This window comes from Nannospalax galili, unplaced genomic scaffold (genome assembly GCF_000622305.1).
Source record: "Nannospalax galili isolate Female #2095 unplaced genomic scaffold, S.galili_v1.0 scaffold1402, whole genome shotgun sequence".
Taxonomy (NCBI): Eukaryota; Metazoa; Chordata; class Mammalia; order Rodentia; family Spalacidae; genus Nannospalax; species Nannospalax galili.
Window position 1 is genome coordinate 417,192 of NW_008348453.1, and position 22,902 is coordinate 440,093.

The 22,902-nt window shown below is 50.8% G+C and overlaps 1 protein-coding gene across 8 annotated transcripts in view; it reads left to right on the plus strand.

Moving 5' to 3' along the window:
- Ptprf (protein tyrosine phosphatase receptor type F) overlaps positions 1 to 22,902 on the plus strand; it is a 77,849-nt gene that overhangs the window by 13,617 nt on the left and 41,330 nt on the right. For 4 of the 8 annotated variants that reach the window (XM_029569513.1, XM_029569516.1, XM_029569515.1 and 1 more), the window contains exons 3-7: positions 1,911 to 2,056; positions 2,230 to 2,371; positions 14,046 to 14,234; positions 19,770 to 19,787; positions 22,509 to 22,619. In XM_029569513.1, the coding sequence (XP_029425373.1) occupies positions 1,911 to 2,056; positions 2,230 to 2,371; positions 14,046 to 14,234; positions 19,770 to 19,787; positions 22,509 to 22,619 (606 nt within the window). The remainder of the gene's footprint in view (positions 1 to 1,910; positions 2,057 to 2,229; positions 2,372 to 14,045; positions 14,235 to 19,769; positions 19,788 to 22,508; positions 22,620 to 22,902) is intronic. The other 4 variants (XM_029569514.1, XM_029569517.1, XM_008845371.1 and 1 more) reach the window with 1 other exon arrangement.

Consider the following 22,902-nt stretch of genomic DNA (forward strand, 5'->3'; position numbering starts at 1 on the left):
GTGCTCGAAATGAGTGTAGTATTTAGAATGTAGTTCAGACCCTGGCTTCACATCAGAACATTGCCTCATTAATGTTTGGTCCTTTCGCCTCCTGAGTCTCTGAAATGAGAGTGCTAACATGCCTATTTGAAGGACTGGTGATGCTAACAAGTGATGACCACCCTCTGTGAGGCCCATTTAAATGTCTTTCCATATCCTTAAAAAAGAAAACCCCAAGCCAGGTGTTGTGCACATCTTTAATCCCAATAGTCAGGAGGCAGAGGCAGGTGGATCTCTGTGAGATCAAGGCCAAGCCCAGTCTACATAGTGGTCTACATATCAAGTTCCAGGCCAGCTGGGGCTACAGGGAGACCCTGTCTCAAAAAGACTAAACAAAAAACCCAAGAATCAGGGCTGAGAGATAGCTTAGTGGTTTAACAGCACTTGCTGCTCTTGCAGAGGACCCAGGTTCAGTTCCCAGCATCCACATTAGGCAGTTCACAACTACCTGTAACTCCAGTTCCAGAGCATCTGGTGCCCTCTTCTGGCTTTGTGTGCACTGAACACATATTGTACGTACATAGACAGACACCTGCATGTGCCCATCAATAAAAATAAAATTTAATTTCAAAAATTTTACAAACGTCCTTCCAACTGCCATCTTTTCCCAGTCACAGCCAGTCTTTCTTAGTCACCCATGCTCTCCTTCCCACACTTCCTTACCTCAGTCACTCCTTGTTTCTTTGGTCTGACTTCTGCCACCATGCCAATAGCCTCCAGCAATCTCCTATGAACTCTTGGTTTTTTGAGACAGCTGTCATTATGTAGTTTAATTCCCTGTGTAGACCAGTCTGGCCTCGAACTCTGCCTGCCTCTGGCTCCTGTGAACTCTTTTGTGGCAGATGTTTTGGACTCTTGACAGGTCTGAATTCTAGTCACAAATGTGTCACCGCTCACTGGTTGTCTGACCTTGAGCAAGTGATGTGACCTCTCAGCTAGTGGTGGAAGTACTGACTGAAAGATGACGTGAGAGAAAGTACTTGGGGAGGTGTGTCACTGCCAGGGTCCAGGTTGGGCCTGAGCTCCTGGGCACCAAGCAGGTGTTCTAAAAGGTCACTTCTTGAGGCACTAGCCCTTCCTGGAGCTTTTCATTGCCTTGATTAATAGGAAATGGATCTGCTGTCAGGATTAACGAGGCATTGACACATCTTAATGAGCCAGGTTTCTCTGGGCTTTTGACTGTGTGTGGTGGGACTGGAAGGGATAAGACACTGTGGCATAAGGGATAAGACCAGGGTGTGGCAGGACCTCGCCCGAGCCCCTTTCTTTCTCCCCTTTCTGCCTTCTGTGCAGTTGGACCTCAGGAGCCACCCAGGCTGTGGGAAGGCAGTTGCCAAGCCAGTAGGGGCAGGAGTGGAAGGGGCAGAGTAACAGGAAAGTACCCCTCTAGGAAGCTGTCCAGAGCCTTCGGAGCAGGGATGTCAGGCTAGGGAAAAGGAGGAGTCTCATATTCTGCATGAGTCTTGAGATAAATGAAGAGCCTGGGTTCTTCCTAAAAGGCAACTCTCCAGTGTGTGATTTTTCTTCCAGAGTTTGGAATGACCATGGTGAGAGACATATGGATGCAGGAACCCCAGATTCTAGACTCTGCTCTTTGCTAGCTGTATCACGTTGGACAAAATCTTGACCTCTCTGTGCCTTGATTTTCTTCTCTGTAAACAGTAATTAAAGTACCCACCTCCTGAACTTCAAAGAATTGATAAGTGTTCAGCTTTGAACAGAGCCTGGCACTTATTAAACACTATATAAATGTTAAGTGTCATTATTTTCTCTTAAGCCTTTCTTACCCCCCCCCCGCCCCGGCACCCCCATGACTGCTATCTGCAGCATTGACTCTGCCATCATGATTTGGTGTCTCTTATCTCTTCCAGGCAAACCTGTCTTTGTTAAGATCCCTGAAGACCAGACTGGGCTGTCGGGAGGGGTGGCCTCCTTTGTGTGCCAAGCCACAGGAGAGCCCAAACCACGCATCACATGGATGAAGAAGGGGAAGAAAGTCAGCTCCCAGCGCTTTGAGGTATGTCCTCGGGCAGGAGGGCCAGGCAGGGGTTAGGGTTGACTTTGTCTTTCTGTGGGCCTCTTGTTCCTCTCAGTCTCTCTCTCTAGGTATCTTTTGAGAAAGTGTGAGAGAGTGTTTTTAGCAGGCCCCTAGACCCCAAGCAGACTATGACTGCATTTGTCCTGTGATAGGTAATTGAGTTTGACGATGGAGCAGGGTCAGTGTTGCGAATCCAGCCGTTGCGAGTGCAGCGAGATGAAGCCATCTATGAATGCACAGCCACCAATAGTCTAGGCGAGATCAACACAAGCGCCAAGCTCTCTGTGCTCGAAGGTATGTACTGGGAGGGACATGACATGGTGGTCAGGTAGACCAAGGCATGGGGAGAGACAGCCTGCCTTGGCCCTGCTATGGGGCCATCTGCATTTGATAGATGGTTATCCTGGGGTGGGTGAGAGTCAGTGCTGTATAGGCCTGGATCACTCTGCTAAAGCCAGCTGTGTGCTCGGTGGCTTTGTGTCCTCCTGCTGAGCTGGGCCATTGCTCCTATGGGGGTCTGGGTCAGGTGTGGAGCTGCAACTGTGTATCCCTGGAGTCATGTGGCTGTCCCAGGCAGTGGAGCCTGGCAGTCAGTGTCAGGTATGTTCCTGTTACCCCTGTAGGCAAGGGTCCCTAGCTGGGGCCTGGGCTACGTCTATGAATTTTAGTGTCTTCTCTCATTTGTTGGCTTAGTCATTCATTCACCACTTTCCCCGAACTGCCAGAAAGTCATCTGACACGTGCTGTCCTCAGCTGCTCAATGTCCAGTGAGTTCTGCCCAAGCCAGGTCTAAAAGTGAGAATAAGGGGAGCTGGGAACATTAGCTTCTAGGTGTGTGCCAAGGCCCAGGTACAAGGGGGAACAGGACTTTTGGAAAACTCAAGTGGTCAGTATGAGGATTTTGAAGTGGGGAGCAAACTTGGAAGGAAGGGTGAGTCTGGAGTGTCAGGCTGAGAAGTAAACCTTTTCTGGGCATAAAGAAAACCATAAATAGGGTGGGGTGACATGATTAGACTTTAGCCACAATGGATTCATCAATCTGAATGTGCATTTTCAAAATACCACTTTGACTGCTGCTTTCTTTTTTAAACGCAATACCAATATCTGTTCACTTTTAAAAAAGAAGTATTAGAAGCCGGGCATGGTGGTGCACGCCTTTAATCCCAGCACTCGGGAGGCAGAGGCAGGAGGATCTCTGTGAGTTCAAGGCCAGCCTGGTCTACATAGTGAATTCCAGGACAGCTGGGGCTACAGGGAGACCCTGTCTCAAAAAAGATCCCCCCTGAAAAAAGTATAGAGTAGTACATAGGGAGAAATGAAAATCACTCATTATTCTACCTCTTTTGCTATTGGTGGTTTCTTTGTGGCCCATTTTCTGTGCATATGTACGTATATGTGTGTATGCACATGTGTGTTTATATATAACAAGCAGAAAAAAGATTATATACTGCCCTGTGATTTGCAGAATGGTTTGTGTTTTTTTATTTTGTTATTTTTTTTCCAGCATTGGAAATAAAAACCAAGGCTTTTCACACATGCTAGGCAAAGCACTTTACTGCTTAGTTGTTTCCCTAACCCTTGCTCTGTGTGAGTGTGTGTCTGTGTGTGTGTGTCTGTGTGTGTGTGTGTGTGTGCACACGCATGCACGCAATATAGATGTGAGGGGTCAAATGTCTTCCTTAGCTAGCTTCCACCTTGTTTTTTGAGGCAGGCTCATTCACTGAACATAGACTCACTTTGGCTAGACAGGCTGGCCAGGAAGCTCCAGGGATCTGCCTGTCTACCTCTGCCATGCCTGGCTTTTTACATGAATGGAATGGATCCGAACTCAGGCCCTCATGCCTGCATCCAGGGCACTTAATTAAGCCATTACTCTAGCTCTTCGTGTTTTAAAATAGTGAACATTTTCCTTGTCATTAAATATTCTTTGGTGTCATTATTTTTAATGGCTGTCACATGGAACTACCCTACTTTGTATAGCTAGTCCCTGTTTGTTGGGCACATATGTTGTTCCCCGCTTTCTGCCTTTATAAGTAAGGTGCCATATATCCATACATGTCTTTGAAGATAGATCTGCTCACTTCCCTGATTATTTTCTTATTCTGGGTTCATGGAGAATTGCTAAGTCAAAGGGTCACATGCATTTTTAAGCCTTCAATATTTCTGGAAGATTGTATCAGTTTATATTCCTGCCAAGGAGGGCATAAGAGGGCCTCTTTTCTGCACATCCTCACCAGCAGTGGAAATTACCATTAAAAAAATCTTTGCCAAGTTAATAGGCAAAAAATGGCATCTCAATTTAATTTGCATTTCTTTGATTACAAGAGCAGTTGAACATCTTTTCACATTGGCCATTTTTACGCTTTGGCTTTATGCGTTCACACAGCATCCATTCAGTAACTCTCACATCTGTGTGTTGGGTATGAATCAATGGCTTCTAACAAAGCTGTGAGAAGCCGTAGAGGACAGTGGTTAAGACAGGGACTCTGGACCACTCACTGTGGGACCTTGAACTAATAACTGTGCCACAGAGCTTCATTCGCTCCATCTATGAACCAGGATACAATAAACTACAATATAGTTAGTATTTCTGGAAGTTCTACATTCAGAGGCTTAGACACTCAAGCTGCACCTGCTTGGCATCAACTCGGGTCTTCTGCAAGAAGAGTCAGTGTTCTTAACCACTGAGCCATCTCTCCAGCCCCAGGGGGTACATGTTTTTACAAAATATTGCTAGGGATAGAACCCAGGGCTAGACACATGCTTTATCACGATAGCCCCAGACCCAAGCTTAGGGTTATTTATGGTTGTGCCTTTGTCTGATGAGATTGTGAGGCAGGTCCCTGGTACCGTGGAGCAGTTGGAGTTGTGGGTCTTAATGGGCCCTGCCTGCTCCTGAAACATAGCACCAACAAAACAAAGTGCTGACCTGTCCTATTGGTCTGTGTAACCTTGACAGCTTAGGGCTTGGCAGAAAGGAGTGTCCACGGGGTGGGGCCTCAGAGAAGTAGCCTAGATGTGACCAACCGTGCCTCATGCCTTCCCCACCCCCTCCTAGGAGGGCAGGAAAGTGGGGGTACTTGCAGGAAGTAGGTGAAAAAAAGATTTCTTTTAAAGCTCTGGGTTGGCACCAGGGAAAGCCAGGACCATTTTTTTTTGTGAGTCTAAGGAGTGAGAAAGAAGCTGATTTGTGGGCTGGGGAAGTAATGGTTAATTAAGTCCTTTATCCAAGTCATACATGACATGTACCCTTTCAAATATACAAGGGTATGTGTATCTGTCTGCTCACCATGGATGGCCTAGGTCCTTTGGGAATGGCTGGGGGATTCCTGGGGAGACCTGGCCCAGGTGCTGGATCAGTATACCCTAAAAAGGGAGCCCTAGCATTACAATCCCTTCATGGTCCTCTGCTCTTGCCTCATTCTACCCCAGCCCAGTTTCTCCCATAATAGCTCTTTGCTCTAGGGCCACTCCCACTGCAGCCTTTAGGGTCACTGCCACACTAGGTCCCTCATGACCTCTGTTCCCAGCTGCTGGAGTAGGACTCTTATTCCTGGTGTAGCTCTAGTGAGCCCTAGGCCACTATCATGGGATGGTTAGCCCTATGTGTCAGCACCTCTGTCAGAGCCAGGTACAAGGTGGGGTTGTCCAGCACAGGCTAGCTGGGGGTGAGCCTGTCCTGTCCTGGGCTGTGACTAGCTCAGGGGCCCCACCGCCCAGCGTTCCTGTCTGAGTGGTAATTGAAGCCATTAGCGCGCCAGCCTCTCCCTCGCCGGGTAATGGCAGGAAAAGCTCTTCTCGCTCTGCACTCTTGAGGCGGTGGCTGAATCACTCCCCCTCCAACCCGCCCGCTGCTGCCACTGAGACAGGGAATCTGACATTTTCCTCAAGAGGGAGGGGAGCAGTGGGGGAGGGGGAAGCAGGTCTTGATTCTGGGCTTTTCCCTTTAAGAGGTGGTAGATAGTGAGGGCCTTGAGCTGGTCTGGAGGTTGTGGATTCCCCAGGGTATGCAGGGTCCAGGCCAGGCAAGAAAGCCTCCAGAGGAGGCTGGACAGCTAAGGACGTGGGTGGAACTGTAGTGACAGGGTACGTTCCGGAAGGGACACAGCGCCAAAAGAAAGAGGGAAAGGAGGCGCTGAGGCAGGAATGGCTGTGTCTGGCTTGTCCTGGGGGCCAGGCTCAAGGGCTCTGAATGCAAGTGGCAGTGTTTATCTTGTCATGGACACGGGCAGATGATGTGCTTAGAATGGTGTGGGTGTTCTGTATGCTACGTGTGTGTGTGAAGTGTGATGGTATGGTGTGTATACCAGGAGTGTGCTTCATACACTATATGTACAAAAGGGGATAAGCCATAGGTTATATGTATGGGCCTGCCTCAGGCAGTGGGGGAGGGGCATGGTGTGTACAGCAGGTGGTGTGTACCTCATGGGCTGTGTATGCAACCGGATCTGTGTGTAGACATGCACATGTGCACAGCAGGCAATACGTGGAGTGTGGGATACATGTTGCAGGTGGTGTGTGTGTTCGTGTGCGTATGTGTATGTATGTGTGCAGCAGGCAGAGGTGGTAGTGGTAGGGTTACAGCAGGTGGTTTATACCCTAGAAGCTATGTGAACAAGAGAGTCAGTAGCTTGAGCTGAATGTGTAGGGTCAGTCTGGTGCTAATGGGAAGTCAGGGGTGCTGTGTTCAAGCTCACTGTCTGAGTGAGCCCACAGAGTCTGCATGGATCTGTTGGTCAACTAGGACAGCTGGATGGGGACAGCATGGGGGCTGAAGGATTGTCAGCACTTGCAGCAGCATTTCAGTGGTTTCTCTGTAGCCAGGCCAGAAGGAGGATGTACCAGACAGGGGTCTTGTCCAGTCTTGCCTTTGGGAGACTCTTCTTCCCTCCCTGAGCCCATTTTCCTTCCCACCTGTTCCTATCAGGCCTCTGTGTCTACTAAGTGGGCAGGACCATGCTATCCATATCATCTGGACCAGGAATCCAGCTAGAGTATCTCGTATTTCCCACTTAAGGGTAGGCTGTGGGAGGGGCTAACTGGCAGTTATGTGAGGTGGTGGCCAGGGTTGAGGATATGTCAGTACAACACTGGGCCTGGACTTCTGCACTGGCTCTCACTCTGGCAGGCTTTGAGACCTGTGGGGTAATGAAGACTTGAGACTGCACATCTCTACCTCCTAGTTTTCACACCAGTCTCTAGAAACAGCTCCAGGGAGCAAAGTCTGATGAACAGCCTATGACCCTGTCCCAAGATGTCCTGAGCTGGGCAGGATGAGTGTGTTTTCCTAGGCAGTCATCCCTTCCTACTCCACCCTCTTGCCTCTCCTAGGCCTTTCTATTCCTTCAGTCCATGGTGGAATGACTTAAAAGCTACTATACAAAGTGTCCCAAATCTGGAACCTAGCACCAGCCTCTGTTCCTCCCCAGGCAACTAAGGCATGTAATATGCCTCTGTTCTAGCAGCTGTGGCCTCTGGGACCTATCCTTCCATTCCCCGTGACCACAGTAGATTTCAGGACTATGTAAATGTGAGGTTTTACAGCCAGTTCTTCAAGGTTCTGGGCTCCAGTTAAGGATATGAGAATTATCAGATAGAGTGGTACAATAGGAATGAGGGGTGAACACAGCTGGAGGGTCAAACTCTGGGTTTCCTGGTCCCTGGAATCCTGGTTTTCTTTTTTCTAGTTCTGACCATCTTCAAGGGCCCCCGTGGAATTCATCCCGAATGGATCCTCCCATAGTGTGGGGAAGTCCTTACCTCCTTAGTTGCAGAACTGGGCACCTCCCCTGAGCCTACCCCTGTAGTCACAGGTACTTCCCAGGCCTGCTGTGTTCTTACTCCCCTTTCCCTGGGCTTTTGACTATGGGCTGAGCCAGTAGCTCTAGGAGTAGGTCTCAAAATTGGTGGTTTTAAATACCCACAAATGTCCATTCTTAGTAGACATCACTCCCACTGGTTGCCGGGAGGGAGGATGGTCTTATTAAGAGGAATGGTATGACCAAATTTGTACTTCAGAGAAATCCTTATGAGTGCAAAATAGTGTGGAGGTACATGACTCCAGTGAAAGGTGGATGTAGTCTAGGCAAGAGCTGGCATTGGTGTCGGTAGAGGAGGAAGGGGAATAGCTCAAGAGTAGGCTAGGTAGTGTCCTTGCCCAGCCACCTGTGGGATCCAAGAGATCAGTGACTTTGGGTTCCTGGTTCTAGGGCTGGGTAGATGGTGGTACCATTTTCTAAGATTCAAATATGGGAAGAGACCCAGGTCTAAGAGGGGTAAGTTGATGAGCTCAGTTTGAAAACTGATAAATCATGTATATACAGACATCCATGGAAGGATGTCGAGAAGGCCTGGTATAGGTTTGCCTGGCACCCTCAAGGGACAGCTGGAGATGGAATCATGAAAACCAAGAAATGGCTAATCTCAAGGAGCCAGAGCCAAGCCAGAAGGATCCCCAGGAACTGACTCTTCTGTTGGGAGAAGATTCCTGAGAGGGAAGCCAGGAAAGCTTCCATGTAAAGTCAATGGAAAAGTGTGTGAAGGAAAAGCCAAACAAGATGAGGTCTGGGAAGTGTCCCTTGGATTCAGCTCTCAAGTTGTCACTGACCTTGGCGGGCATGTTTCAGGAGGCAGCGGGGATGGCAGCAGGGCTGCAGGGGGCTGAGGACTGAGTGGGAGGCTTTCAGTAGTCTGGAATGACTGGGATCCAGCCCTGAACCTAGACAGGTAAATGAATGAAAAGAATCTCCCTAGAGCAGGACTGAGGTGGAGGGAGAGTCCAGCATGAGCCAGAGCCTGGAACTGGAATGTGTGGACCAGGTGATGCCCCCTGAGTTCACTGGATGGGTGGGTGTGGTAGGGAGACCTCACCTGCCACGTTGAGTAGGGCGATGTGAAGTACCAGGGAAGCCCAAGGGGGAGGGGGGTATTACTGAGAAGGGGAGGCCGCCACCGTCAGGCCCCAAACAGCTCAGATCAAAAACAAAACAGGCTTTTAAGATGCCAAGTTTGATGAAATCTGAGTGCTGGAAGAGGTGGGAGTTTTCTCTTAGAAAAACAGCTGAAAATCGAGACTGAAAGCTGCGAAGGGAGATGGGCCTCAAGTCCCCCCAGAACCACCCCCATTCCACTGCTTGGGAGCCTGGGAGTTGAGAGTGAGAGCTTATAGGTCTGGGGAGCTTTTGTCTTGGCCATCTCTGCTGAGGATAGAGCTGCCTCAGAGACAGGACTTGAGGTGGCTTTGGCTTCCTTGAAGTGCCTGAAGGGCAGGGTAGGGGTTGGCATCCCTGCCACACATGAGGTTCCATCGTGGTTTTCATCTTCACATGTGGCTCCAGGTGCACATGTTTCAGCATATGTGTCTCTGACTTTGCATATTTCCACATGTGTGTTTTCCTATCTGAGCATACTGCCTCTTGGATCTGCTGCGAGAGTCTGTTTCCACAGGTGCTTGTCACTGCAGATGCCCGTCCACGTGTACATGTAGGTTTCTATTTTTGCACCTGTCTCTTTCTCCATGTATTTCTCTGGGTCCCTGGCCGTGCATGTTTCTAAGGTGTGTATGTGTTCAGAGACCTAGGCCCAACATTCGTTCAAAGGGGAGGGAGGGGATCAGGTTCACAGATGATGCCACCCCAGGGAGCCTGGGTATGTGCATGTGCATATGTGCCTGTATTCACAGAGATGCCGTGAAGCTGGCTAAACATGGGTGAAGAGGTCATGCTGACAGACGGTGCCTGCCCCTGCCTCAGGACTCTCTAAGGCTTCTCCATCTGTTAGCTTCACTGGTGCAGCCCTCGGCCTCTGGCCCAGACTCCGCCCCAGGCATCCCAGGCTGAGCTGGACAAAGAGACCTGTGTGTCCTCTCGAGGGGGGCCTCAGCAGTCTCCCTCCCCCATTCACTGCAGCCTGTGTCTGAGCTATTCCTCCATCCAGCCCTACCCTTCTCTCATCTAGCAGAGCCCCAACACATACTCTGCTATTTACAACTCATCTTCCTTCCTTATAGCCTTTACACAGGCAGCTCCCCTGAAAGCTTTCTGCTTTCCATGTTCCTTCTTGCTCCTCTCTCCAGGAAGTCACCAGGATGCTGGATGAACGGTGGCTGCTAACTGACTAGTTCCACTGCTAGTGGACCTCAACCATGTACTCCACTCCAGGTCTCAGACACTCCCTCCCACATGCCCTCTCACTTTGAGGCACCAGGACCTCTCCAGGGAAGGGGACAGGTCTCCCAACTACAGTATCTAGAGAACAGCACAGTTGGGTACGGGAACCATTCATGAACACTTGGGTGCTCGCCTGAGGGGTACATATGTGTGCGGGCAGGGCAGACTTTCCGGGACGAGTGTATGCTAACTGTGGAAGCAGTTCGGACTTGGGTTCCTGGGTGCCCTTCTGAAGTCCCCCAGAGCCTCAGTGGGCATCTCTTTCTGCTTTGGGGACCCTCTTTGTGCAGTGAAAGTCCGGCCAGACAGTGCAGGCGCTGGGCTGGGGCACCGTCTCTGTACGCAGCTTTCAGCCCCTGGCACTGTGCTGGACACCTGGGTGTCCCCTTCGTGGAGCTGGAATGCCTCAGCCTGGAGTCCTGGGAAGCTCCGCCCAAGTGGGGGCGGGAAGGGCAACGCCCAGTTGGACTTGGAAGCAGAGAGGCATGCGCCTGCTTGGACACAAGCACGCGCGCAGCCCTTCTATCGTGGCACCCGCCTCTCTCCTGTCGCCATGGTTACCGGGTGGCCTGGAGGGGGATGGGGCCTCCCGCACCGCCAGCCCCTGCTGGCAGGACCATTTGGAGGGCCTTTAGCGTAACCCATGCATTTTGCCTATAGGACATGGGTGCGTGCCAGGGGTATCCACATTTGGGGAGCATTAGGCTTGGCTTTGTGGCACCTGAAAACGGAGCAGCATGTGTGCATGGGGTCTGCAGTAGAGCAATGGAGCGGTAGAGCCGGAAGCCAGCTGAGGGCGTAGTATGGGGGAAGGGCATGGTTCCCCAGAGACACCCCTCTCTTCTCTCCCCGCCCTGCCCACCTTTTCTAGCTTGCTTATCTATAGCACTGGGGTCCTACTCCCCTCCCTTCGTCCAAACTCCACCTTCGATTTAACTGAGTGACCTTGGACAGGTTTCTAGATTTTTCCCCAAGCCTCGGTTTGCTCATATACTTCATAGGGTTTTGGTGAAGATTGTCATTTTATAAAGCGTTTTAGAGCAGTACCTGCAGCACAGTAAATGCGCTATGCCTGGAACTTTTATCTCTCATGTCTAGAGCCTCAATTTTCCCAACTGTTGATGAGTTAGGAGTGACAGTGTGACATCCTCTTGAGAAATTTGCCCTGATCATTAACCATAGTGGCTCAAGCTATTGTGGGCACAACTCTAGTGGTACTGGGGGGTGAGGGTGGTAAGTGTACCATTCATGCTGGCCCGTATGGGGCCAGTCACACTGTAGGCATCTAGGAAATGCTTGTCCTTGACTGGGTGTGAATGTGCTGGAGGCTCCTAGGTGAGAGAGGAGGAAGAGGCTGCAGCAGGTCAGCTCTAAGGGGCTGGAATCCTCCTGTGAGACCCAGTCCTCCTGGAGGGACCAGAGAAGCAGCTTCCCAGTGCTGCCTGGGAGCTTAGTTGGCACCAGGGACTGGTTTTTGGGTCCTGCTGTTTTATGGACAGCTCTTCACACTCCTTGGTTTTAGGCTCTGGCAGTGGTGCTTGAGGGATGATCTGAGCCAAGGACGGAGCCATTGAGGGTGTGATAATTGAGGGAGGAAAATTAATTGTCCTTAATTTGGCATACGTCCCAAAGACCTTCCTCGTGTCAGGAATTCAGAATAGATCCCTGGGACACAGGGCTACAGGCGTTGTGCTGCTTTCCTTCTTGATGAGCACTTTGCAGGTAGGAGACAGCGGCCAGGCAACTTCTGGGCTCTGACTCTGGCAGGACCTGGCCACACCTCATCCTGCACCCCATTTGCTCAGGAAGGCCAAGCAGGTAGGAGCTTGGATCCCTGGTGGGTAAGGTAGCTCTAGCAGCCTTGTGTGTCCCCTGGCTGCTGCAGGAGGCAAGGAGGGTGCCCTAGGCCTCAGGTCTTGCTCACACCTTTCAGGTGGTCAAAGGAAGCTGTTCCTCAGCTGAGTGCATCCCCAGTCTTCATTTCTAGCCTCTGTTGGTTTTTGCTGTTTAACTTGATCCTTTCAAAAATCAAAGCTGAGAGGGCACTGTGGGATTATATTTACAACCAAGGAGCTTCAGGGTTTACATCTGGAATTTATAGGGCTACAAGCAGGCAAGTATATAACCAGTCCTGGACAAGTCTAGGGAGGTAAGGCCATGCTGGGAATTCTCCTGATCCCTAACCTGACACCCTTTTCCTCATGAGCCTTAGCCCCTTTGGGACGCCCTTAGAAGTTGGAACCTTAGTGGAGCTCACCTGAGGGTCTGCAACAGATGGATTTGTATCCTGACCTGGCTGGAGCTCCTCCAGCTTCATCTCATGCCCCAGTCATTCCAGAGTCTTCAGGAAAGGCTGGTTCTGCCATCCTCTACTTTTCCCCATTCTGAAGATGAATCTTTTTCCCTACAATCAGAGCCTGAGCTCAACTAAATATTCCTACACACTCATTTTGTACCAGGCTTGCAAGAGGGAGGTACAAAGAGGTGCTGATTTTCCCCCACCGACACAGCCCACCTTTGCAAAAAGGTGGACAAAAGGCAAACATTCCTTAAGCCCCCATTGGGTATGCCTGGTATCCACACTGAGGGAGAAACACTGCTGAGTTCTGGAAAACATCTGATGGTTTTGTTCCAATGGGAGTGTCTTACCAGCCTAGAATGGGAAAGGAGGCCCCAGGCTATAGTTCTCAGTACCTGTCTGCCTCAGTGGTTTAGGCCTTATTACTTATATTTGCTTCTAATAGTCACTGAATACAGATTCTGTGTCAGATCCTCCCTGGTGCCTTGTGTTCCTTTTCTGATGTAGTCCTCATGGTCCAATGGGCATTTCAACCCAATGGACAGATCAAAAGCAGAATAAGGGGGCCCTAGAGGTGGCAGTTAGTGGTAGGGATAGGAGTCCCACGTGTTCTACACTGGTCTAGGACCTGTCTTGCCAGCTCCTGGTGCTCCTCAGAGGTGGGGAGCAGGTAGCTTTGTCTCCCCGGCCCATTACGCTGCTTCGGGAATCCATGTACAGTGGGAGTGGATCTCATGGAGGTGACTCCTCTGTGAGCTGCCAACTCTAGGAAAAGTTGGGAGAAAAGGCCGGGGAACTTTGCCTCTCTTACCAACTTTTAGTATCTTCATAGAGATTTTTTTTTCTTCTTCTTTGCCTACACATGCTCAGACATGGCCCCTAGGCCTCACCATGACTCTCAGGGTCTGGTCTGAGTGAGAAAAAAGGCCAAGGGTCTAGGCTACAGTAGAGAATAGTCAGGGGCAGGACCAGAGTTGGGTCACTATCAGGGCAGAGTGACCAGGGTTCAGGGGCTTTGCCACATTGTGGAGCTGAAGGAATATAGCCCAAGGGGGATGACTACATGTACTGACAAGGGAGTGGAGGCAGGACGCAGGGCCTCTGATGGGGTTGTAGCTAGTGATGCTTTGGGAGCTCTGTCTCCCAACCCCCAGTCCCAGTGTATGTATAGCACCTGCTTCAGTCAGCGGAGCACTGATCCTCCTCCTTAGGACCCAGAGAGATAAATGCTGATGTCTTCTGTCTCATGCCTCTCAGACCTGAAAACTCTCCAACAGAGCAGGAGTGGGGTGGGATCTGCTGAAGATCCCCTACCCTTCCTAAAGAGACCTAAGACTCTGACTCCTGAATCAGGGTAGGCCTCATGCTTAGAAATCAGGAGTAGGGAAGAGAAGGTATTATGGTTCCTAGCTAACCTGGAAGTCAAGAGAAGCTGCCCACAGAGAGATCTTCAGGGATGAGCAGGTCCATTCCTAATGCACTCATCACTCTTTGTCTGCAGAGGAACAGCTGCCGCCTGGGTTCCCCTCCATTGACATGGGACCGCAGTTGAAGGTGGTAGAGAAAGCACGCACAGCCACCATGCTGTGTGCAGCTGGTGGAAATCCAGACCCCGAGATCTCTTGGTTCAAGGACTTCCTTCCTGTGGACCCTGCCACAAGCAACGGCCGCATCAAGCAGCTGCGTTCAGGTGAGCTGGGGGCAGGGTCAAGGGGCCATGAGGACCTCAGGGAAGGAGACCCCTAGCCCACCCTAGATGCCTGGGGTTGAACTTCCTAAGGAAGGCTGAGAAGAGGGTTCCCAGTAGGGTTGGCCACATCTTGCCTGCCAAAGAGGACATGGCCAGTGCTTGTCAGCAGTTCCTTTACCTTTCTGGGATTGTCAGACTCCACACTTTAGGCTCCTCCCAACGTGTGTGACATGCCAGCGTGGCAGGCTTGAGAAAGGTGTCCATGGGTATTCATCCTCTTCTTTTTCCCCATAGCCCAGCCTGAGTTGGCTAAACGATGCTTCTCCAGGCTACAGGGTTTAGCCAGGGACAGAGCCAATGTTGCTTGATTCATCAGGCTTGAAATGGACCTTAGGGGCCTGGAACTAGGGGGATTTGCTGCTGTTCCTTGGCCACAAGAGCCACCTGCCTCCTGTGGATGTCTCAGTCAAGCCAGCTTGGAGCTCTGGGAACAAGGATGCTGTTGTGACCAGGAGGGAGGTGTCGCCCCATTGATCGATCTGCCTGTGAGGCTCCTGCCAAGTAAATTGATTCAGTTTTTGTGGGAACGGAACGGAGCGGGTGGGAAAGGCGGCTTGGAATCAGTTGGGCTGCATTCTGTATCTTTAGCAGCTCAGAGTAGACCCCTAGGCTTGGCTCCAGAAGCCCTGCTGGCTCAGGGAAGGTGGGCCTCCGGCGGGTGCCCAACTATGGCTTGAAACTTTGCTGCCCACAGCTGTGATGTCAACACCAAGAAGGATATGGACTGCCCCTCTTGGAGGCCCAACTGGCTTCAGAGGCTCCCACCACTCCCTGAGGTGCCAGCCCCTCTCCAGCAAAACTCCCATCAGGCCCACACCTTTTTGGTGCCCAGGGAGAAGAGGGAGCAGAGCCACCCAGCAGGGCAGGATTCCGGCCCCAGCCACGGCCGCCTGAGACAGCCCATGAAGTGTTAGCTCATTTAATTTAATTAAAACTCAACAAGATGGAGGCAGCTGTAGTGCAGTTAATTAAAACAGCCATAATCAAGGCAGGAAACGGTCCGGCAGTGTTTGTGGCTGCTGCCCGGCACTGAACAGTGGCCGGCATGGCTCAGCTCTTCTACATTTGCTCACAGGTCTAGGCAGGCTCCCTAAGCAGCCAGACGGTCCTCCCTGCAGGCCTGACTCCTCCCCAGAATGACATTGACTGTGGTAGGCAGCAGTTCTGGGAAGGCCTGCTGTCTCCAGCATTTGTTCATTAAGTATTTATGTAGTGCTTGCTGTGTGCCAGGCCCTGTGCCACCCCTCCCCTACCCATCACTCTACAAGGTGCTGCTCGGGCCTCTTCCTCTTTGTCCTCACAGCAGAGGCTGATGGCCCTTCCTCCTTGACCACTCCCTCCTGCCTTCCCTTAGACTCTGCCACCCCTGGTTTGCATCTGACTCCCACTTTGCCTCTACCTGAAGCACTGGTTCTTCCTGCCCAGAGGCCTGTCTGCTCTCAGTCTCTGCCCAGCAGGCAATCCTGCTGGTCTCCCCAGCCAGACATCTAGCCTAAGCTCTAGGCTCCATTTTCAGTCTGCCTTCCAGATGTCACCCTGTCCAGAACAAGCAGTACCTCGTTTACAAATAGCCAAGCCCTGCTCTCATTGACCCTCTCTCCATGAGTAGCAGTCCCCCTCCCCCAACTTGAAACCTGGAAGAGACCCAGCTCACTCCATCCAGTAAAGAACCACATCCTCTTCGTGTATCACCCTCATGATTCTCAAATTGGTCCCCCTTCTCTCCTTCCATTGTTTTTCCTGTCCCAGGGCACCAAACATTGCTCTCCCTACCTCCAGGCTCTCTCTGAGAATCTGTGCTCTAGCAGATGTCAGTATTTTCTGTTCATTTTCTACGCAGGCTCTGAAAAACTCAGTGGAGGACCCTGGGCCTATACCCCTTGACCCTGACAGAATGGTTAGTTACATGCTCTTGGACAAGGTACCTAGAACCTTGTGGACATGTCCAGCTTTTTCTCACCCAGTTCCAGCCACCCCTTTAATAAAGTTCTGTGGGCTCAGTTAAATTAATAACTTCATTGAGTGTCAGTTTTCCCATCTTACAGAGGAGCTACATTAAAAAGAAAGTGACAGCATGAGCTTGCTGCCTGGCCTATGGTAAAGGCTCTGGGCCGGAGCTCTTCCTGCCTCCTGACACTTCCCAACTTGCACTGAGCCATGTTGACCCATCCTTGCCCATCTCCCAGCCCTCCGCTGAATTCTTCTTCCACCGGAGAGCCTCCATGAAACTTCTGGCTACTCCCTCAGGAGGCACCCTGCCTCACCTATTTACCTAGGCTGGATACACTATAGGGAGGATCTAGGACAGACTTTGCTTGGCAAGATGCCCACCCCCCCACCCTGCCCAGCTATAGAACAGGTGTGTCTAATCCTTCATTGTAGAATGAGTCTATTGATCTTTGGGTCTTCTCACCAAAGGCAAAATCTAGTAGTTTAACCTTTCCTGCCACCAGGAAACTGATTTAAGAATCATGGGCCTGGGGTCCAGCTCTTTGAATAGAGCTATATGACACCTGAGGTAATTTAGGCATCCCACCTCTGCAGGGCAATACGATTTTCTCCCCTCCACTGCCTGGCCTTGGCCTGTGACCTTTGACCTCAGCGGCTACCACCCTTACCCTATTACACTGAAGAAGCACTAAGGCTATATTCCATGCACATTTTTATAGACTCGTCCCTTCATAGAGTACACTCAGGCACCTAAACACTCAGCTGTTTACAGGGACCTTTGTGGTTTACATATCATCAACCAATCACAAAGTACTTTCCTACCCTTGGTTACTGCCCAGTCTCCTGCGACTCTCTGAAGTAGAAGGAGCTGTGGTTATCTTGTCTCCTTCCATCTGGGTTAAGAGAGTCACCTGGGGTCACACATGGAGACTAGCACCGAGGACCTGGGAAATGACCTGAGGGCCTTCTCATTGAGCATATACCAAACCTAGGACCTAAGGAATAGCTGTACCCCACTAGAGCTCTAGACCTCCTTAGACCCCTCTGACCAACCCCACAATACCTGTTACCTGAACCACAGCACACTACGTACGGTGGGGTGCCAGAGCAAGGTGTGGCAACATGCACAGCTCAGGTATGAGCTCTGCTTGACAGGCCCTTTTCTTGCCACAGTGTGTGTGATATACCACAGTATCCTCATAGGCCATTTGAACTTGAGACCTAGGATGGGCCCAAGAGGAATGAAGACAAGTGCAGAAAAATGGAGTTATAAGTGGATAGACTCACAGCTTAATCACCTCCAAGTGGGGTTCAGGGCTGAGTCCTGAGAGGGGCTGTTAGCCCATAAGGCTGCCAAGCCCAGATAGGGCCTTTGACACTTCCTGTGCTACCTTGTGGCCTACATATGCAAACTGCTGCCACTGTAGAGAACACCCTAACTGACCCAGAGAGCCATGTCTCCCACACGTCCACTAACCAGTGGCCTCAAGAAGAGATTGTGGCATCTAGCTACAGGAGACCTATTGACCTCTCTGGTGAGATGTCTGTGTCCTCTCATTCTGCTGAGCACTAACTCTGACTGGAATTGCCCTTCTACTCTACTTTGGCTCTGCCTTTAGAATCTTCCAGAATGGCATAGTCAACGTGTGGTTACAATTTCTCTTTGGCTCTGAGCTAATTGGCATGAATTTCCTGGGGAGGCTGACTCCTGGGGCTCCTTTAGTCCCATACACTTGTCTCATGAAATGGAAAAGGCAGATTCTTAGTTTGTCTGGCAAAGTATGTTCTGAGAGGTCAGCAGGCTAGGTGTGGAAAGAGCAGAGGCCACAGGCTTGGGCCCAAGTGTTAGGCTATATTCACTGCCTTTCCTGCCCTGGTCTAGACCACAGGAAGTCAGTGATTTTCAGCTTTCTGGTCTTAGTATCTCAACTGTAACTGTCAGAGGATCTCAAGGCACTTTTGTGTGTATGGATTATATCTGTTGATGTTTACTATATTAGGTATTAAGGTGGAAGATTTTAAATATTTACTAATCTGTTTTAAAATAATTTTAAAGCTATTGTTAATATAAAATTTTAAAATAAAAGATTATATGCCAAAACAAAAATTAATGAAAAAAGCCCATTAATTTGGAGCTTAATGGAAGGCACCTGGATTCCCAGATTTATTTACAAATTCAGCCTATTACGATACTGCATGTTGCCTATCCTCTAGAAAACTCCACTGTATTCATGAGAAAAAAAAGAGTGTGATTAAGGCCAATAATTTTTCTTCATTTTATTTTTTGAGACAAAGTCTTGCTATGTAGCCCAGGCTGGCATGGAACTTATCACAATTCTCCTGTCTCAGCCTTCCAAGTGCTGAGATTTCAGGCATCTCCCGCCATACCCTGTCTTAATATTGTGGAAATGGTTTTGATCTTGTGAGCTCCCTAAAAATTTCTCAGGAAATCCCCTGAAGACCTGGACTACATGTGGAAAATCACTGTGGTAATTCTTCTGACCTCTACAGTCACATATACATCTCCACATCTGCCTCACTTACAAGCCCATAAATGTTTCTGGGCCTCCATTTCTTTATTTCTGCGTAGAGATGAGTATTTCTCTAGGTGGGTGTGGTCAAGTTCAGTGAGACAGGAACTGTTGTGTATCCCTGAACACTTCCCACGTCCCAGAAGCAGTCAAAAGATGGATAGACCTGGAGCTGGGTCTGCCTGTGGGCTCCTGGCTCCTCTGGTTGAAACAGTGGTTGAAGGAGACTTGAGCTTCAAGGAAGGAACCTGTTAGATGGGAAACATGCTCAGGCCTCAAAATAAGCCTGACTTTGGAGGGCAAGGGTATGTCCCTCTTGGTTGCTGATTCCTAGGGTTCTAAGGCACCAGACACACAAGGGGTGGGTGCTGGCCAGTTGTTTCTCACCGGATAGGCTGGGAAACTTGATGATCCTCCATCCTTAGTAGGGTCATGTGGGTTTGCCACTGAGTTGTGATTTGACTGAGTTCCACACCTCCACTGCTGGTACTAGGGCTGGTCTGTCTAGGGGGAGTCCTGGTCCTGTGGGAACACTCCCCTTTATCTTATCTCCTGCCTGCTTAAACACCCTGATTTTGTTTTGGTAAGTGCTCTACTTGTGGTCATATCCCCTGTGGGATTTGGGTTGCCTACCTGGTGGGATTACTGCCTCCTTTCTTCCCCTTCCCCTCCATCAGCCCAGCCAGCAAGGGCCACAAGAGCCCAATCCTTTCCTGACACCTGTCACTACCTGTCCTAACCCTCTACTTCATCAGAACAGAGCCAGTGGCCAGTAACTCAGGGGACATGCTTCACTTAAACTCAGCCTGGCCCAGCTTAGCCCAGCCTGGTGCTTGCTCACACGTCACCTGCGCCGCCTAAACTCAGGCCTCAAGTTCTCCATATTGTTTAAGGCCCTTTCTCATGTTTTATCTGATTTGGCTTTGTGTGGCTTTCCTTCCTTTTGTACTAATATTTCTCTCTGATCTTATTTGCATTCAAATTACCTCGCCAGGTGGTTCACCAATCAGAGGTAAGAATGCTGTCCGTGCATCTCGCCACGCTACACCACGCCACTGCCGTCAGTCACCTCCACTCCATCCCGTCTAGTCTGTCACCTCCCCATCCCCATCCCAACCTCTCCAGCCTCTTCATTTCCAGCTCCAGCCCCCAGTAACACCAGCCACCACATACCTCCACTCTCAGTCATTCCCTCCTGTGGACTCATCCATTCCAAGACTGCATTGTGGAAATACTAGCTGAGCCTGCCTGGGATAGCAGGCCCTGCTGCCCAGGCCTTCTAGGCCAGCCCCACAGAAGGGACCCAGTTGGCTCCCACAGGGAAACTTAGCCTGTCCCCCAAGGCCGATGTAGATGAAGAAGCTTCCTATGAGGTTGGGAGTGTGACCCAGTCTTGCCTTTCCCTTGAGAACCTCCTTTTCCTTAGGGTCCTCAATTTCTACTTGACTTTTCCTTTAGTATCTTCGTCCTATAGTTGAATGAGGATCACTCCTTAAATCTCTCCAGCTCAGCCAGGACAAGAGGAACATTCAGGTGCTTAAGGTTTTAGATGGCAGTAGGGAAATAAACAGGCCTGGGCATAACTAGGTCACCTGACCTATTAGCTTGGTGTCTCTCAAGCTGCCTTCACATTGCAGGACACTGTAGCCTGTTGGTGAGAAAGTATAGACTTTGGACTTCTAAAGGTCTAGGTTCAAGTCTGACTTGACTGTCTCTCAAGTGTGTTTCCTCCTCTCTGAATTGGAGCCGGAACCACCTACCAAGGAAGATATGAACAGTGCCTGTCAAACAGAATGGTGGCTTCTGTTTCTATCCCTTCATTTTCTTCCTGTATTTGTCAGCGTTTGTGGGCACATGTAGACCCTCAAGAGTTCAGGGCCAGAATGCTCAGGACAGAAGTTGGGGCGAGGAGGAGGAGTTGCCTCCTCTGGGACATCTTGTCACCCTGAGGTCAGGACTCAGTTCCCCCTGCCCACTCTATATCCCCTTGTACATCCACTCAGCAATGTTGACTCTTTGCTTTCCCTGCTGCTGGATTGGGATGTTGGTACCAGACTTGTTGGTGTCTTTGTGCAGTAGGCCCAGGGTCTATATTGGGTTTCCTGACCAGACTTAGTCTTTTGTCACAGTGAGCTTCCTCCTTCCCAGCCAGGCACTACTTCCTGTTCCTGGCTTGTGGCACCAGCCTCCTGTCTTCTCTAAGCCCCTACTGAGCTGATATTAGGGTACCCCCCCCCGACACACACGAGCCAGGGACCTGACCCTCCTGTTTGAGTGAACATGTGCCATAGTAGTGCCCATCCATCCCACAAACATGACCTGTTGGATGCCGGTCAGCACTGTTCTTGCAGTTGCTGGGTATTTAGCATGTGCTCTGATGTTCCCAATGCTAGTGGAGAGAGCTGAGGTCAAGACCACAGAGCGAGGCCGACCCTTTGTCTCTCTGCATTGATGGCATCCCTTTTTCCTCCAGCTCCACCTCCCAGCCTTCTGATGTTCACAGTCCCTCCTGCTGCCCTGGGTAGAGATGGTGGAAGGATGCCAGACTGAGGGACTATAGCTTGGACCCACAGTAGTGGTCTTCCCGTGGGCCAGGGCTGTGAGAACATGGCTTGAAGCTCCCTCTGTGGTTCCTGTCCAGTGCAGTTAGGTGGAGCCTGACAGGTCCTGTCTCTCCTGTGTGGGTGTGATCGTCAGTCAGGGTCGGGGAAGAAGCTCATTAGTGTCATCCAGCTGTTCATGCAGTAGGTGGTTTTCTGTCAGACTGTGTCCTGTGGGGGTTATTAACTGTCCGTTGGACTGTCCTGTGTGGGTGTAATTGTCTGTCACATTGTTCCAGGGAGGGGTGTGGTGCTTGTGCCCTGTGGGTTTCACTGTCACAGGTAGCTTATCGGGTGTACTTTCACTAATAGTTTTCAAGTGTTCACTGGGGGAGGGGGACAGTGCCAATAATCCTCCACCTTAGGTTCTTCCGCTTGGGCCTGCTAGGACAAGATCCAAACCCAAGTTGCCTCCATTCTCTCAAAGGGTCCCTCCTTTTCAGCTACTGCCGCCCCCAGTCTTGGCTCCTATCTGTCCGTCTGCGGCCAGAGCAGCCCCTTAGGGCGCTGGCTCAAGTGGGAGCTACAGCCTCCATTAGCCTCGTGAATTATGCAGAAACCTTGGTGGGTCGAAGCACTTTAGCAGGACCACGCTGAGGAGAGTAGCCGGAAAGGGTGGAGTTAGCAGGATGGGGTGAAATGAGAGGGGATAGTGGGGGTGGGGAGCAGAGGCTGCTGGGCACCAGGCCCCCAAGGCAAGCCCCCCTCCAGGTATGTGATAGTGTCTCAAGTTCTTACCAGATGAGGACATAGTATGTTTAGGAATCTTGGTCTGGGAGTCTGTAGGCTGTGGGGCAGAAGCTCTGACGGGCATGAATATTGGTAAACAGGCTTTGGAACTGTTGGGAGAGCGGTGGGCACTCTGGAATTGAGGGTGAGTGGCAGCCACTGGTGAGGCAGAGGCTGGTCTGTATGGTGATGACACTGCTCCAAGGTACAACTCTTGGTTCTCACCTGAAGGGCACTGGCTCATCAGGGAGCAGAGCTTCCTGGAAGGAGCAAAGGCCCCAGGCTGTAACGCAGGTGAGCTGCAGCTGCTGGGCAACACAGGCAACACATGTTGTCAAGACCTCTGTGTTCCAAGTCACAGTCAGCATGGGCCATGGTTGACCCTTTCCCTTGTGTCCCCACAGGTGCCTTGCAGATTGAGAGCAGTGAGGAGTCTGACCAAGGCAAGTACGAGTGTGTGGCAACCAACTCAGCAGGCACGCGCTACTCAGCTCCTGCGAACCTGTATGTGCGAGGTAAGAACTCGGCAGTGCCTGATGTCGGTCACCTTGGAGCCAAGCTTCACCTGCCAGACATGCTGCCTGGTGCCCTTGCTGCAGACACTCAAGGGACTGCTCTGGCCCAGTCTCTCCTTCCCAGCTCTTTCTGCAGCAGTACTAGTAGCCGCCTCCTCAAAGCTCCCACTGGGCAGTCTACCAGCAGCTGCCACTGTTTGCCTTCCTTCCTTTCAGGCCTTTGGGGAAGCAAGCCCCCCTTGGGAGGATTTGTATCTCTTGGAGGTCCTTACTACCTGGTCTA